This window comes from Gymnoscopelus braueri, assembly GCF_963280865.1.
Source record: "Gymnoscopelus braueri genome assembly, chromosome: 2".
Classification (NCBI taxonomy): Eukaryota; Metazoa; Chordata; class Actinopteri; order Myctophiformes; family Myctophidae; genus Gymnoscopelus; species Gymnoscopelus braueri.
In genome coordinates, this window is record NC_137604.1 from 30,406,417 (window position 1) to 30,419,368 (window position 12,952).

Here is a 12,952-nt window from a genome sequence, read left to right on the forward strand (position 1 = left end):
CAGACAGATACACACGCTTGTAGAATGTCAGAGTGTCAGAATGTACAGAATGTACTATACACACACACACACACACACACACACACACACACACACACACACACACACACACACACACACACACACACACACACACACACACACACACACACACACACACATGTCTCATTACCTTTACAAGCACGTATACGATGTCATTACGTCATAGCAGGTTCTAAACAGTCAGCCTACACCAGTGGTTTTCAAACTGGGGTCTGGGGACCCCTAGGGGTCATTGAGGGAGTTCCAGGGGGTCCCCAGCTAAAAGAATAATAAATGGGAACCAAATGGACCCGGGCGTTCGGTAACTCAGAGTTATGAGGGTCCATGACCTAATAATGCATACTGAACTGGGGGTCCTTAAGGTTAGAGAACCCTTGGCCTACACTATAACACTTACTGGTCAATTCATGCTCATTAAATTAACACTGCAGGCTTTTGCAGTGTAACTATCATATAACATCATAAAACTGTTTGCTGCACTCTTACTCAAGCACGCACAACAGAGCTCAATCCATGTTGTTGCATACATACTGTATGCAGACACACAAATTGGCACGCACAGAACACACACACACACACACACACACACACACACACACACACACACACACACACACACACACACACACACACACACACACACACACACACGTACACACATGCACACACAAACAAACTTGATCTGACAGGCTGTCGAGTTACATACAGGTCAAAGGTGTTCAGGTTTCATGCAAAGGAAGTAAACGAAACACCTGCCTCCTCCCATACACATAATCAACTCACCACCTCAGTGTGAGCGACCTGCCTGCCAGCCTGTGTGTGTGTGTGTGTGTGTGTGTGTGTGTGTGTGTGTGTGTGTGTGTGTGTGTGTGTGTGTGTGTGTGTGTGTGTGTGTGTGTGTGTGTGTGTGTGTGTGTGTGTGTGTGTGTGTGTGTGTGAGAGTGTGTGTGTGTGTGTGTGTGTGTGTGTGTGTGTGTGTGTGTGTGTGTGTGTGTGTGTGTGTGTGTGTGTGTGTGTGTGTGTGTGTGTGTGTGTGTGTGTGTGTGTGTGTGTGTGTGTGTGTGTGTGCGTGTGTGTGTGTGTGTTGTGTGTGTGAAACGATTGTGTGGGGGAGGCTGTTCAGGAAGTGAAACACTTAAGCTCCTGTTGATATGAAAAGATCATTAATCTTCTTCACCCCTCTCTCTCTCTCTCTCTCTTTTTCTCTATCCCTCCTTCCATTTCTTTGTGTGAAAAGTTATGCATCCCGAGATGGCTAATAACATCAGCCGGCGTTATGATTAAGATCCATCATCATTGGTTTCTGCTTACAGGCAGACACCCCAGACACAGGCGCACACATACGCACATAAACGTTTCTCATCTTGCTGAACACTAATGAGTTTTCCATATGTTTACACACTGAGGATTCATTTTCTCTCCTAGCTGCTGTCAATCACTCTTTTCTTTGGGTCTGCTTGTCAAGCCTCATAGAAGCTATAGAAGAGTTTTATATTGTTGTTCAATGTTATTCATGGCACAGTGCTTTAGATATACACGCGATTACTTTGTAAAGGTTGTGTGTGGGGTTGTATGGTGCAGTACTTTATACCATTTTTCATTCATTTGTTTGTAAGACTTAACAGCAAATGTAGACGAATGTGGTTTTACTTTTGTGTCAGTGATCTTGTGATTTTGTCAGAGTAGGCGTCTTTGGGTTTTAGATCAGTGCTGTAGTGTATATGTATGAATGTGTACGCATCTGTATGTGTGCGTGTGCGTGTGCGTGTGCGTGTGCGTGCGTGCGTGCGTGTGTTCGTGCGTGTGTGTGTGCGACGATGGTCTCTTCACTTAAATTCAAGCCGTCAAAAATAATGCTTGCTTCAGCGCCACCATCTCTAGTATCGAAAACTAATTACGTAAATATATTACATAATATTATTATTTACTTTTAAATAATATTTTATTATTATTATTATTATTATTTGATGTTTAAGTGCACAATTTGGGATTCTACAACAGATTTCCCCCTGTCTTACTACATTGTTTTTGAACCACCTGGATTTTAACACGGGTCTGTCCTGCGTGGGAAACCAAACATATACCGCCCAGGCAAAGGGGAATCCTCCCTGGCCAAGGGAGATATTTGTCTTCTGTCCTTAAAGCAGGACTACTCTGCTTCATGAACAGAATACAATGTATAATTCACTCAATTCAATTCAACTATAAATAATCCCTGTCCTGGATAAGGACCTTAATGAGGTCATCCAACATTTCCAAGATGATGTATCATCCCCATTCCCCAAGGAAACCATAATTTAGTGCAGCTCAGCGGCTAAGAGGAGGCATTAATAACTGTTGAGATTTGATCATAATATATATTTTTAAATAAAATAACTTTTATTTGATCAAATCATCTTGCAGGCTGTGATCTACTAGCGGACGACTAATCCCATAATAATATTATGTGTGTGTGTGTGTGTGTGTGTGTGTGTGTGTGTGTGTGTGTGTGTGTGTGTGTGTGTGTGCGTGTGCGTGTGCGTGTGTGCGTGTGTTCTCCAGGTGTGCAAGTGAGGCTGGTGGGAGGAGAGAGCTCCAGAGAGGGCCGAGTGGAGCTCTATTTGTCTGGTCAGTGGGGGACAGTGTGTGATGACGGTTGGACAGACCGCGATGCTGAGGTGGTGTGTCGCCAGCTGGGTTACAGGTATGTGTGTGTGTGTGGGTGTGTATTATTCTAAGTGCTACAATTCATTGGAAAGCGGTCATTGTGTAAGCGTAACAATCCTCGTGACAAACTCATCATCATCTCTTACACAATACCCAAATTACTAGGCTGTGATTCAGTGTCGTAAAGTAACTGTACATTTACTTAAGTACTATACTTAAGTACAATTTTGAGGTATTTGTACTTTACTTGAGTATTTCCAATTTCCAATACTTTTACTTCTACCCCACTACATCTCAGAGGCAAATATTGTACTTTTACTCTTTTACTTTAGTTACTAGTTACTTTGCAGTTATACATTATTATATTATAATACATACATTAACCAACGCGTCGCGGTGCGACGCGTTGTCAGCTTGTAGATCTGCTATTTTCAAACATTTTAGTACTTTTACTTGTGGTACTTTAAGTACATTTTGATACCAATACTTTTGTACTTTTACTCAAGTAAATTTTGAATTCCGGACATTTACTTGTAACAGAGTATTTCTACAATGCAGTATTGATACTTTTACTTAAGTAAGAAATGTGAGTACTTTTTCCACCACTAATTCTGTGTATACTAAGGCCCATGTGAGCATGCGTGCATTTATATCAACCCTGGTCCCCATCATCCTTGGATTCGTATTTTGTGTTGGACAGGATATTGAAAATAGGAGCATAAAGGTGAAAAGTGAGTGGCAATGCTAGGGTGGTGAAAAGGTGCGTGGCTCTGTTTAGACTCACAGCGAGTGAATCCAGATTGCCTACTCTGTTTATTAAGTCTGTCTCTCTCCACTCACTTTTGACCTCTCCAACACATATTCTTGTTCTAGTATCGCTCTTCTTTTTCTCACCACCACCATTGCTTCAGTTTACATCTCATCACACTTCCACCGTGTATCTCTCAACAATAGATATCCCAACGCATCGCACTACTGTAAATGCATTTCATTCACATGTAATATTATGTATATAATATTCCATAACAGTGTCATTGAAAGATTACATTTTGGATGAAAAACGACTAACCCCATGTGTGCTTTCAATTATTTACAATTGTTTGTATACACTTGATTACATTCGTTTAGAAAGAACGTTTATTGTGTGAACACTGCCTATATGAGACAGCTGGCATCAGCTATACTTTCATTAGATGGAGGGATTCGAGTCTGTCCCTTCTACAACAGCGGCAACTGCTACTGCTAAGTCTATTGTCACATCAAAAGCTTACAGTTTGAAAGTTTACAGTTTTGAGTGGATGAAATTATCTGCCGTAAAAGCTCCCGCGATCTATTGAGTTTCAAAATCTAGTCAAAAGAACAGAGAAAGAAAAATAAACCGGCAAAATGTTAGATAACACAACAACAGTATCACATATCGACATCGTTGCTGTCGAGTAAAACCTTGTATCCCCATTTTTCGTCTAATTATGTTTTTTCATAAATTAATGCTGTGCCTCGCATTTAAACATGTTTAAAGTGAAAGTGTGATTGTGGGTTTTATAAACATTGAACAAATGGAAAGTATTAACAAGAGCTTGTGACTAAATCATATTGTCAGTTTCCGCCCAACAGCGACACTATACAAAAGGTGAGTGCTTAGAAAATAAATCACAGTCTCTTTCAAGTAAGAGACATCACTTAGCAGCAGATATCAAACATGTAGGTGTAAGTGGTAGTGCCAGTTCTTTGACGCAGTGACAGCCCACAGTATGTCACTCATGTGACTGAAATGGCGGCAGGGCTTAGAAGTCATTCAACAGCCTGGTGGCTGACAGCTACTCAGAGCCAAAACAAGCACACCCAAACAAAAAGTAATTCCACAAAGGTATGACCTTTAATGAACACTTGACTGAAGCAAACTACCTCATTTCACCCTCCTGTTTCTTCCATTATATCTTCCCTTAAAAAAAAAAATAATAAATAATAAAATAGCCTGGTTCCAGACGAATCTGCCATTGCAAAAAAAGAAAATTGCCCCACGCAGTGATATTGTCTGGGCTGGGAAGTGAATGCACTGCTTAGACTCTTATGGAAAACGGTTTTATTTTATTTGTTCCTCTTTCACTCTCTTCCAAGAAGCATTCATCCCTCACCCATCTCTCCCTGTCGCTGACACGTACAGTATATCTAGACTGCGGATGAAAGCCACATCTGGAGTGCATAAGTGTGTGTGTGTGTGTGTGTGTGTGTGTGTGTGTGTGTGTGTGTGTGTGTGTGTGTGTGTGTGTGTGTGTGTGTGTGTGCGCGCGCGCATGGGTGCATGCGTGCGTGTTTGCGTGTGTGAGAGATAGATAGATAGAGAGAGAGAGAGCATGTCAGAGGCGTGTTAAAGTCATGTTAGGGTCATCACTATGATGGACTGGGTGTGGTTAAAGACCATTACATAGGGGGTGAGAGGTTAATGTGGTGGTAATGGAATATGCATGTAATAACACAAATATACTTACACATGCAAACATGCACAACGCACACATACAGTACTCACACACATCACATCATGCATAATAAGACCTATAGACAGAAACTATGTATCTGGGTCTCTAAGGTTGCAGTATAGCAGACATAGTTCTTTGTTCCTTGACTTTGAATATTTTATTGACAGTTTCAAAGGTACAGCAGTACGTAAAAAAGAAAGCCAAATGGATAATCACTAAAAAGCCAAAGGCTCGTTTCCATTGTGGTTCATCAGCATTCAAGTGCTTTGGCTATAATGTTCTAGCACGTCAAGAGACTAATATGCTAGCAGTGCAAATGAGGCCTAACATTAGAGCAATGAACTGTACTCCTATGACCTAATTCTGTCTGCAGGAGAGGCTTAAACAATGGGCTTATTATTGTGCGACTCACACCGTCTAAGAAGTTGAACAGTTGAAGTTGAAAAAATGCCCCCACTGAAATCCAGGAATGTGTTCTGGTTGGCAAAGCCAAAATGTTGTAGTTCATCTCCATCTCTGGACAAAGTAATTCCACTGAGAGGACAGAGCTAGGTGTGGACTGATTCTACAGATGTGAAAGCTCATTAACCACTTATTATTTTTTAAATAGCAAAAATGACACGGTATGAGCTTGTAGATCGGTTCCATTATCTTAAGTGGTCAAATAAATAATCAGAAAATGATTTTGGTTTCTGTTGGTAACAGTAAATCTTTTAGTATCTTACCTGTGACCAAGCAAAATGTTTAGCACAAACCAAGAGCTGATTGAAGCTTATCAGCAAGCGAGGGAGGTGCAACACTCCTGCTCATATAACACAACTATTTATTATCATCCTATAATTCTACAAAGCTCTGTTGCTCTGTGCCCCAAATCTCTTCTGCCCGGTTCTCCTCAGTGGCTGGAGCAATTGATCTGAATTTGCACACAGCCATTGACCATTACCATGTGCACGGAACACCGAAGCCCGTTTGTCGCTTTCCCCAAATGTCAGCTGTTTATTAGCGTTTTTGTGTTCGCTGGCTCCCGGGTTGCCAAATCATGTGCGTGAAACAAGCGCCGGTGTTGCCACATCCGTGAAACAAGCGGACCATGACGCGCGCGTGGTGCTCATATCCCCCGACGGGTATGGTCTACTCTAGTTAGAGTAAATAGAACAATAGTAGTGTATTCATCTAAACAGGCCAGTCCTTCACACCTCCGTCCTTTCCTAATGTTCGGCTGCATTTAAGGGCCCTTTTCGATTGCACAAAAATAATAAAGCACGACCCAACACTAGACCCAATCGTTCAAGATCACATTCGTAGCCCATTTCCCTCAAGTGCTCTGATATTATCGGATATATTGGAGGTACCTTCTCGTTCATTCCCTCAATCTTCCGTTGTCTTTCATCCGCTGGCGCTGACCAAATGACTATGAGAGCTTGGACCTCATCGTTGCTCCCTGGTACCGTGGTTTTCACAATTTTGCTGATATCCCTGCTTCTGCGAAAGCTAACATTGAAATGCCCATAAACAAAAAGAAGGGGCTCGCACACTGAAGGATGAAAACTGAGGCTTCCCTACCTCCTTAACATTAAAATGTGAAATAACTAATTCATTCAAACATGGCAGTTGCTTGAGTGATGCAAATGTGTAACCAATCAGCGATAAACAGTGCTGTTAGTCCTGCCCCTAAGGTGCTGTTTAGTAAGTCCCACATATCACGTATGTACCAAAAATCTTCAACAATAACTGCAGACCTAAAGTGAATGGGCAAAGTTCCCATTGTCTAGTACCAAAAAAATGGGCCAAAAGGTCCAGTTTTATTATGTACTCAAATATACTGTTCCACAGCAACTCCATGCAGCCTTGATGTCAGTTTCCAGAATTTGTTTCAATTGACTTCTTCTGCTTGTGCGTGGGCGGTGCACTCCTTTTGAATTGGACCCTCTGGCTTTAACCTTTGTGCGCTAAAGCACCACAGGGATCTTTGGGAGGCACAGGCAGAAAACTAGATGTCTCAGTAACAGACAGCAGCTTCCCTGTGGAGCCGCCAGTTAAATGAACCCTGCCAATCAACCTGCCCCTGGGAAACAATATGAGATCTTCTTGGTCGGTCAGCTATCATTCCTAATTAAAATGAGAGTAAAGAGCCATTCATAAGAGGACACACATGCACGCACATTACACAGACATACACGTACACACACACACACACACACACACACACACACACACACACACACACACACACACACACACACACACACACACACACACACTCACACTCACACTCACACTCACACTCACACTCACACTCACACTCACACACGCACACACACACACACACGTGTGGGACGCTGTGCTGGGTTGCTAATTGAAGTCAGAGGTGAGGGTATGATAGTGTGTCACAGACACAGTTGTTATCAGATTGAAAGAGGTTTGAGGTGGTTTGTGTCATGGCCAGAGAATGTCAAACCATAACATCTCTGCTCAAATGTCATCACTGTCTAAATACATGGAGACAAAGGGCTGGCTGACTCACACACACACACGCACACACACACACACACACACGCGCACACACACACACACACACTATGGGGCTCCATTAGTGCCACGTAAGCACACCCCCTGTCCTGTAATCGTGTACTTTTTTTTTTGTGTTGCACAGAACCGCATAGACGTGTAGTGTACTTTCCCATTGACTCACAATGGGAACACGTGCACGCGCGCGTTCACGCGTAACAGTGCAACCACTGCATCTTGACCTACAGGGTAACACGTCTACGTGTAGATTCATGCGTCTGTAGCAAAGGCACGCGTCAACGCACGCATGATTTATTTGGTCACGCGACTAGGCGAGGCGCGGAGAGATGAGTGGGTGCTGTGCCACCTTGGTGCGCGCTGCGTGGAACGCCTCACCTACCCGTGTGACATAACTGAGCTCTGTACATAACGCATCGTGTGCCCTTGTGACATAACTCTGCCCTGCACAGAACGCCTCATATGCACGTGTAAGTCTTAAAATAAAAAAATAATAATATTTGTATTAATTAATTCAGTTACCTCTCCTGATATGTGATTCAATTTATGAAGTGGCTTTCTGCAATTACGCACAGAAGGTGCGCTGTCCCTCTCCAAGTCTCCATTCTTGAATCCTGTCCTTTGCAATCAATATTGCATTGATTGCAATAAAATTTAATTCCAAGTCATCAGTAACATATAGGCTGTATTAATTTCTGTCAAATAATCTTTTATTTCAAGGCAATTATAAACTGTACAGTATGATTCCAACATCGGGTTTGGTTGATCACCGCGCCATGCACTCTTCTCGTCTTTTTCCGGAGGTTCGAGGCGATTTTTATATTAGCTAATACTCAGTCAGATCATAACCAAAAATTTAAATAAAAAGAACGCCAGAATCCGTGAAATCTAAGCTTTGTATGTTTATCTGGCCCATGGCTGGATTCTTTCATTATTTCCTGATATGAATGAATTACGCAAGGAATTACGCAATCACGGCGCGGTCGGTGCCAAAAACTCGGCGGTCGTGGGTGTCTTCTAACACTTAGAGCTCTCTCAAATCAAATCAATTTTAAGTTCTTTGGAACCTTAGCTTTTGTTTCGTGTACAGCTCATCACTGTATATTCTATCAATATCCATTGATAAAGCAATTAAGCAACAGCGGCTTTTAAGCAGAGTGCATGGTGCAGGGCATCACCGTACGTGGCTTTGATCTGACACGAATTTGCTTCATTTAGCATCATTGCAAATATATTATCATCAGTAACATGTAGGCCTAGCCCTAGGCTATAGTATTTTCTCTTAAATAATCTTCTATTTCAAGGCAATAAACAGCTGTACAGTATAGCCTATGGTGTCAAATCAATGGTGCCGCTCTGGCTTTCCAACGGGTCCAATTGTGACCATGTTTTCAAATGCCTATATGCTCCCCAAATGCGCCAAGCTCCCTTCCAACAACAATAAACATATGCGTTTATGCCATAGAGGTATTACTTCTGTGTTACATGACTGCAGAGCGCAACAATTATCCTTCTCTCTCAAAAAGGAGAGAGGAAAAACAGAAAGAAAAAAGTAGCGAAACCACATCTCACCTGCTCGTCTAGATAACGATTTCACACATTTTGATACAATTCAAAGTGTTATAGAATCTGTCTCCCATTGGTGTGTTTTTCATATGCGTTTTACAATGTTAATGTAATAGATAATAAACTTTAATCTCATTTAGATTGACCTGGTTAAATACGGGGTTTAATTCATCCTAAGAGCAAATCATGGGAATAAATATAACTGGAAATCAGATTTCCAGTTACTTCATTGTTATGCGTTATTATAGATTGGCTTCTATGGATGGGACAGGTTTTAATTTCGACGCCTGTAGTCATTATGAGTTGTATTATTGGATCAGCACTGCGCTTCTCAGACAACGGACAGACAATGAACTGCTGTGCAAGTCTAACCCTAGGCTGGTGTCCACCATGGAAATAGCCTATTTGGTCGCTTTCATCACGTTGATGAATTAAAGTATATACCAGAACAGCCCTTGCAAAATGTTCATGTGTAGCCTATAGGCCTATTAGATGTTTAGTCCGTGGTCCGCTGCCGGCCTGCCACTTATCTGACACGCACTTGTCTCTCTCTCTCTCTCTCTCTCTCTCTCTCTCTCTCTCTCTCTCTCTCTCTCTCTCTCTCCCTCTCTCCAAGTGCCTATTCATTCAATGATGATTGATGGGTTGTGATGAAGTCATGGTTCCCCGAAAATTATAATACTATCATGTCTCTCTGTTTTTCTGTCTCGAGATAGACAGACAGACAGTCTGACAGCCTGACAGACATGGCAATCCAATCTGATGGCGAGATGTTCATGTTCCATATTAAGCTATAATGTGACCTAAAAAAAGATAGGCCTAAATATAATAATGTGACCCCAAAAAATATCAATATAAAATAATTAGACCCTTCCCACATTATCCACACCAATCTTTGAAGGCAACATTTTCATATGTCAATTCAGTGTTTTTCTCCAACAGCCAGCTGCGCTCCTGAGCAGCGCAGCGCGCGCGCGCGCGCACACGCACACGCACACACACACACACACACACAGTGCACCGCATCAGAGCAGATCTACAAGCTCACAACGCGTCTCATTCGCGGTAGGCTACTTGTGGTCTTGTATATCGCATTAGCTGTAGAATACAACTCTCGTAGACGTATTTATGATTCTGACGTTTTCAATCTACGAGAGTTGTAGGGTTCACCCCCCATGGACACAGAGACTTTCAGCACTATACCCCGTAGACACTCCAAACATGTACAAATAAAAAATGAAGGTGCTTCCATGCCCCAAATGTTAACTCTCGCTACGGGGTAGTAGTTTAATGTAATAATCCATATCTTTCAATAAAGAAGTGTTTTAATGCCGTCTATGGCCGAATGCCATTGTTTCACCCTCGCTTACTTCCTGTTTACATTGAGTGTAATTCCGGGTTTCACCAGATGGGCGCGTCACTACCGCCCATTGGGAACTTCCGACAGAATCAGCCACAGTCGGCATTAAACACTTCTTTATTGAAAGATATGGATTATTACATTAAACTACTACCCCGTAGCGATAGTTAACATTTGCTGCGTGGGGGTAAGCACCTTTATTTTCAATTTGTACATGTTTGGAGTGTCTACGGGGCATAGTGCAGAAAGTCCCTGTGTCCATGGGGGTGAACCCTACAACTCTCGTAGATTGAAAACGTCAGAATCGTAAATACGTCTACGAGAGTTGTATTCTACAGATAATATCGCATAATGTTAACCACTCGAAACCATTGTGCGACGAAGAACAAAATAATCCTGGCTGGCACAGAGACTTCCCTTGCAACATTTTTGCAAAATTCATGGATTTAAGAACTATGAAGGGTGCACCAACATGAACGTTTTTTTTCTAAAGCATTAGATGGCGGGCCAGAACATAATGAAAGGCTAATTTAAGAAATGGATAGTTAACAAATGTACTGGAACTCCAAGAGTCAAGACAGAACGCCTTATATTTGGCACACATTTGTGATACTCTCACAGTCACAGAGAATGAATCAAAATGTAAGCTATTAGGTGGCATAATAAACCGTAAACAGCGGTTCCCCCCCCCCTCCTCCAAGACTGACCATGTAGCAAAGCCTACCGTCCTCATCATAATCATTCAATAATTTGAATGATTTTACTTTTATTCTCATTATACCCCGCAATGCCAGACGTAGGCTGCAACGTCACATTATTAAGCATGATTCATCAGGATCGCTTTGCAAATCCACAAGCTCACACTGCAGCGCAGATTGAATATATTCGGGGCGCAACACCGTTGTCATAAAGTAACAAAGTACATGTACTCAAGTACTGCACTTAAGTACAAATTTTAGGTATTTTTACTTTACTGGAGTATTGCCAATTTTCAGTAGGCCTACTATTGTATTACTTCTACACCCCAACGGCAAATATTGTACTTTTACTCCACTACAATCATTTGAAAACTTTAGTTACTAGTTACTTTGCTATTATCAATTATTATATTATAAAACCACTTTAGCCCTATTTTATAGGCCTACATAGGCTATTTGAAAATAGCCAATCTAATGCATCGCATTGCAACACATTGTGAGCTTGTAGATCTGCTATTTTCAAATATTAGTACTTTTACTTTTGGTACTTTAAGTACATTTTGATACTAATACTTTTGTGCTTTTACTCAATTTTGAATTCCAGACTTTTAGTTAGGTAAAATATCTGAGTACTTTTCCCACCATGCACTGACCGTTGTACGTCGAAGCATAAATTGGTCGTTACTGGATGGATTGCAGCTGCTACTTGAGAGAGACAGACTGCTTGAGATCGCTAAACATTAATCTGCTAGTTAACAAGAGAAATGACACTATCCAAAAGTATAAAGCAGGGGTCTTCAACAGGGGGTCCGGGACCCCTAGGGGGTCCTCAGAGTTACTACAGGGGGTCCACCAAATCTTTGTGTGTTATCTTTTTTTTTTTTTTACCTTAACCACTTGAACCCTGGCATCCCTTTTCTGAGGAGAACTTTAGCCAAAAATAGCAGATCTACAAGCTCACAACGCCTTGTAGATCGGCTATTTTTGGCAAAGAGATATATAGGTGTAGAGGGGAAAAAAGAGCAGACCAAGTAAACAAAAAAAGTTTAATCTGAAACACAATTTTATACAATATAGAGGGGGTCCCTGCTTCGTCTCTCTCTCAGCTAGGGGGTCCTTGGCCTGAAAACGTTGAAGACTCCTGGTATAAAGAGTATAAAAGATATGTGTAAAAGATATGTGACAGTGCTGAAAACAGGGCATTTAAAGATGAATTTGGACACATTGGACAGCAGCAGTGCGGAAATTGCGCACCAGAGCGCACTCGCCTATTAGTTTGTATTGGCCAGTGTGCTCATGAGTTTCTTATACCTGGTGTCATCAATGCAAAGCCGTTGTGTTTCATCGGCTACACACTTTTTGGCTGTTTGCAAGCCAAGGAATATAATTTTAGATGGTAAGATGAAGCATGCATGGTACCAGGCAAGTTAGGCTATAAAGTTTAATAAGCATCTTTCAGGTGGGGACATATTCTCTATGGACATTATAGCTATAGGACTGTCAGTCCATATTTTAAAATGAAAATCATAAAATCATTATCAAAATAATGTATTTTAATATAAAACATGGATCACATGATTGTCCATCCTACATAAACAACGTGTGGGTGTGTGTGTGTGTGTGTGTGTGTGTGTGTG

At 41.6% G+C, this 12,952-nt stretch overlaps 1 protein-coding gene across 1 annotated transcript in view; it reads left to right on the forward strand.

Moving 5' to 3' along the window:
• prss12 (serine protease 12) overlaps positions 1–12,952 on the forward strand; it is a 45,300-nt gene that overhangs the window by 15,801 nt on the left and 16,547 nt on the right. The window contains exon 8 of the mRNA XM_080445428.1: positions 2,584–2,725. Coding sequence (XP_080301554.1) covers positions 2,584–2,725 — 142 coding nt within the window. The remainder of the gene's footprint in view (positions 1–2,583; positions 2,726–12,952) is intronic.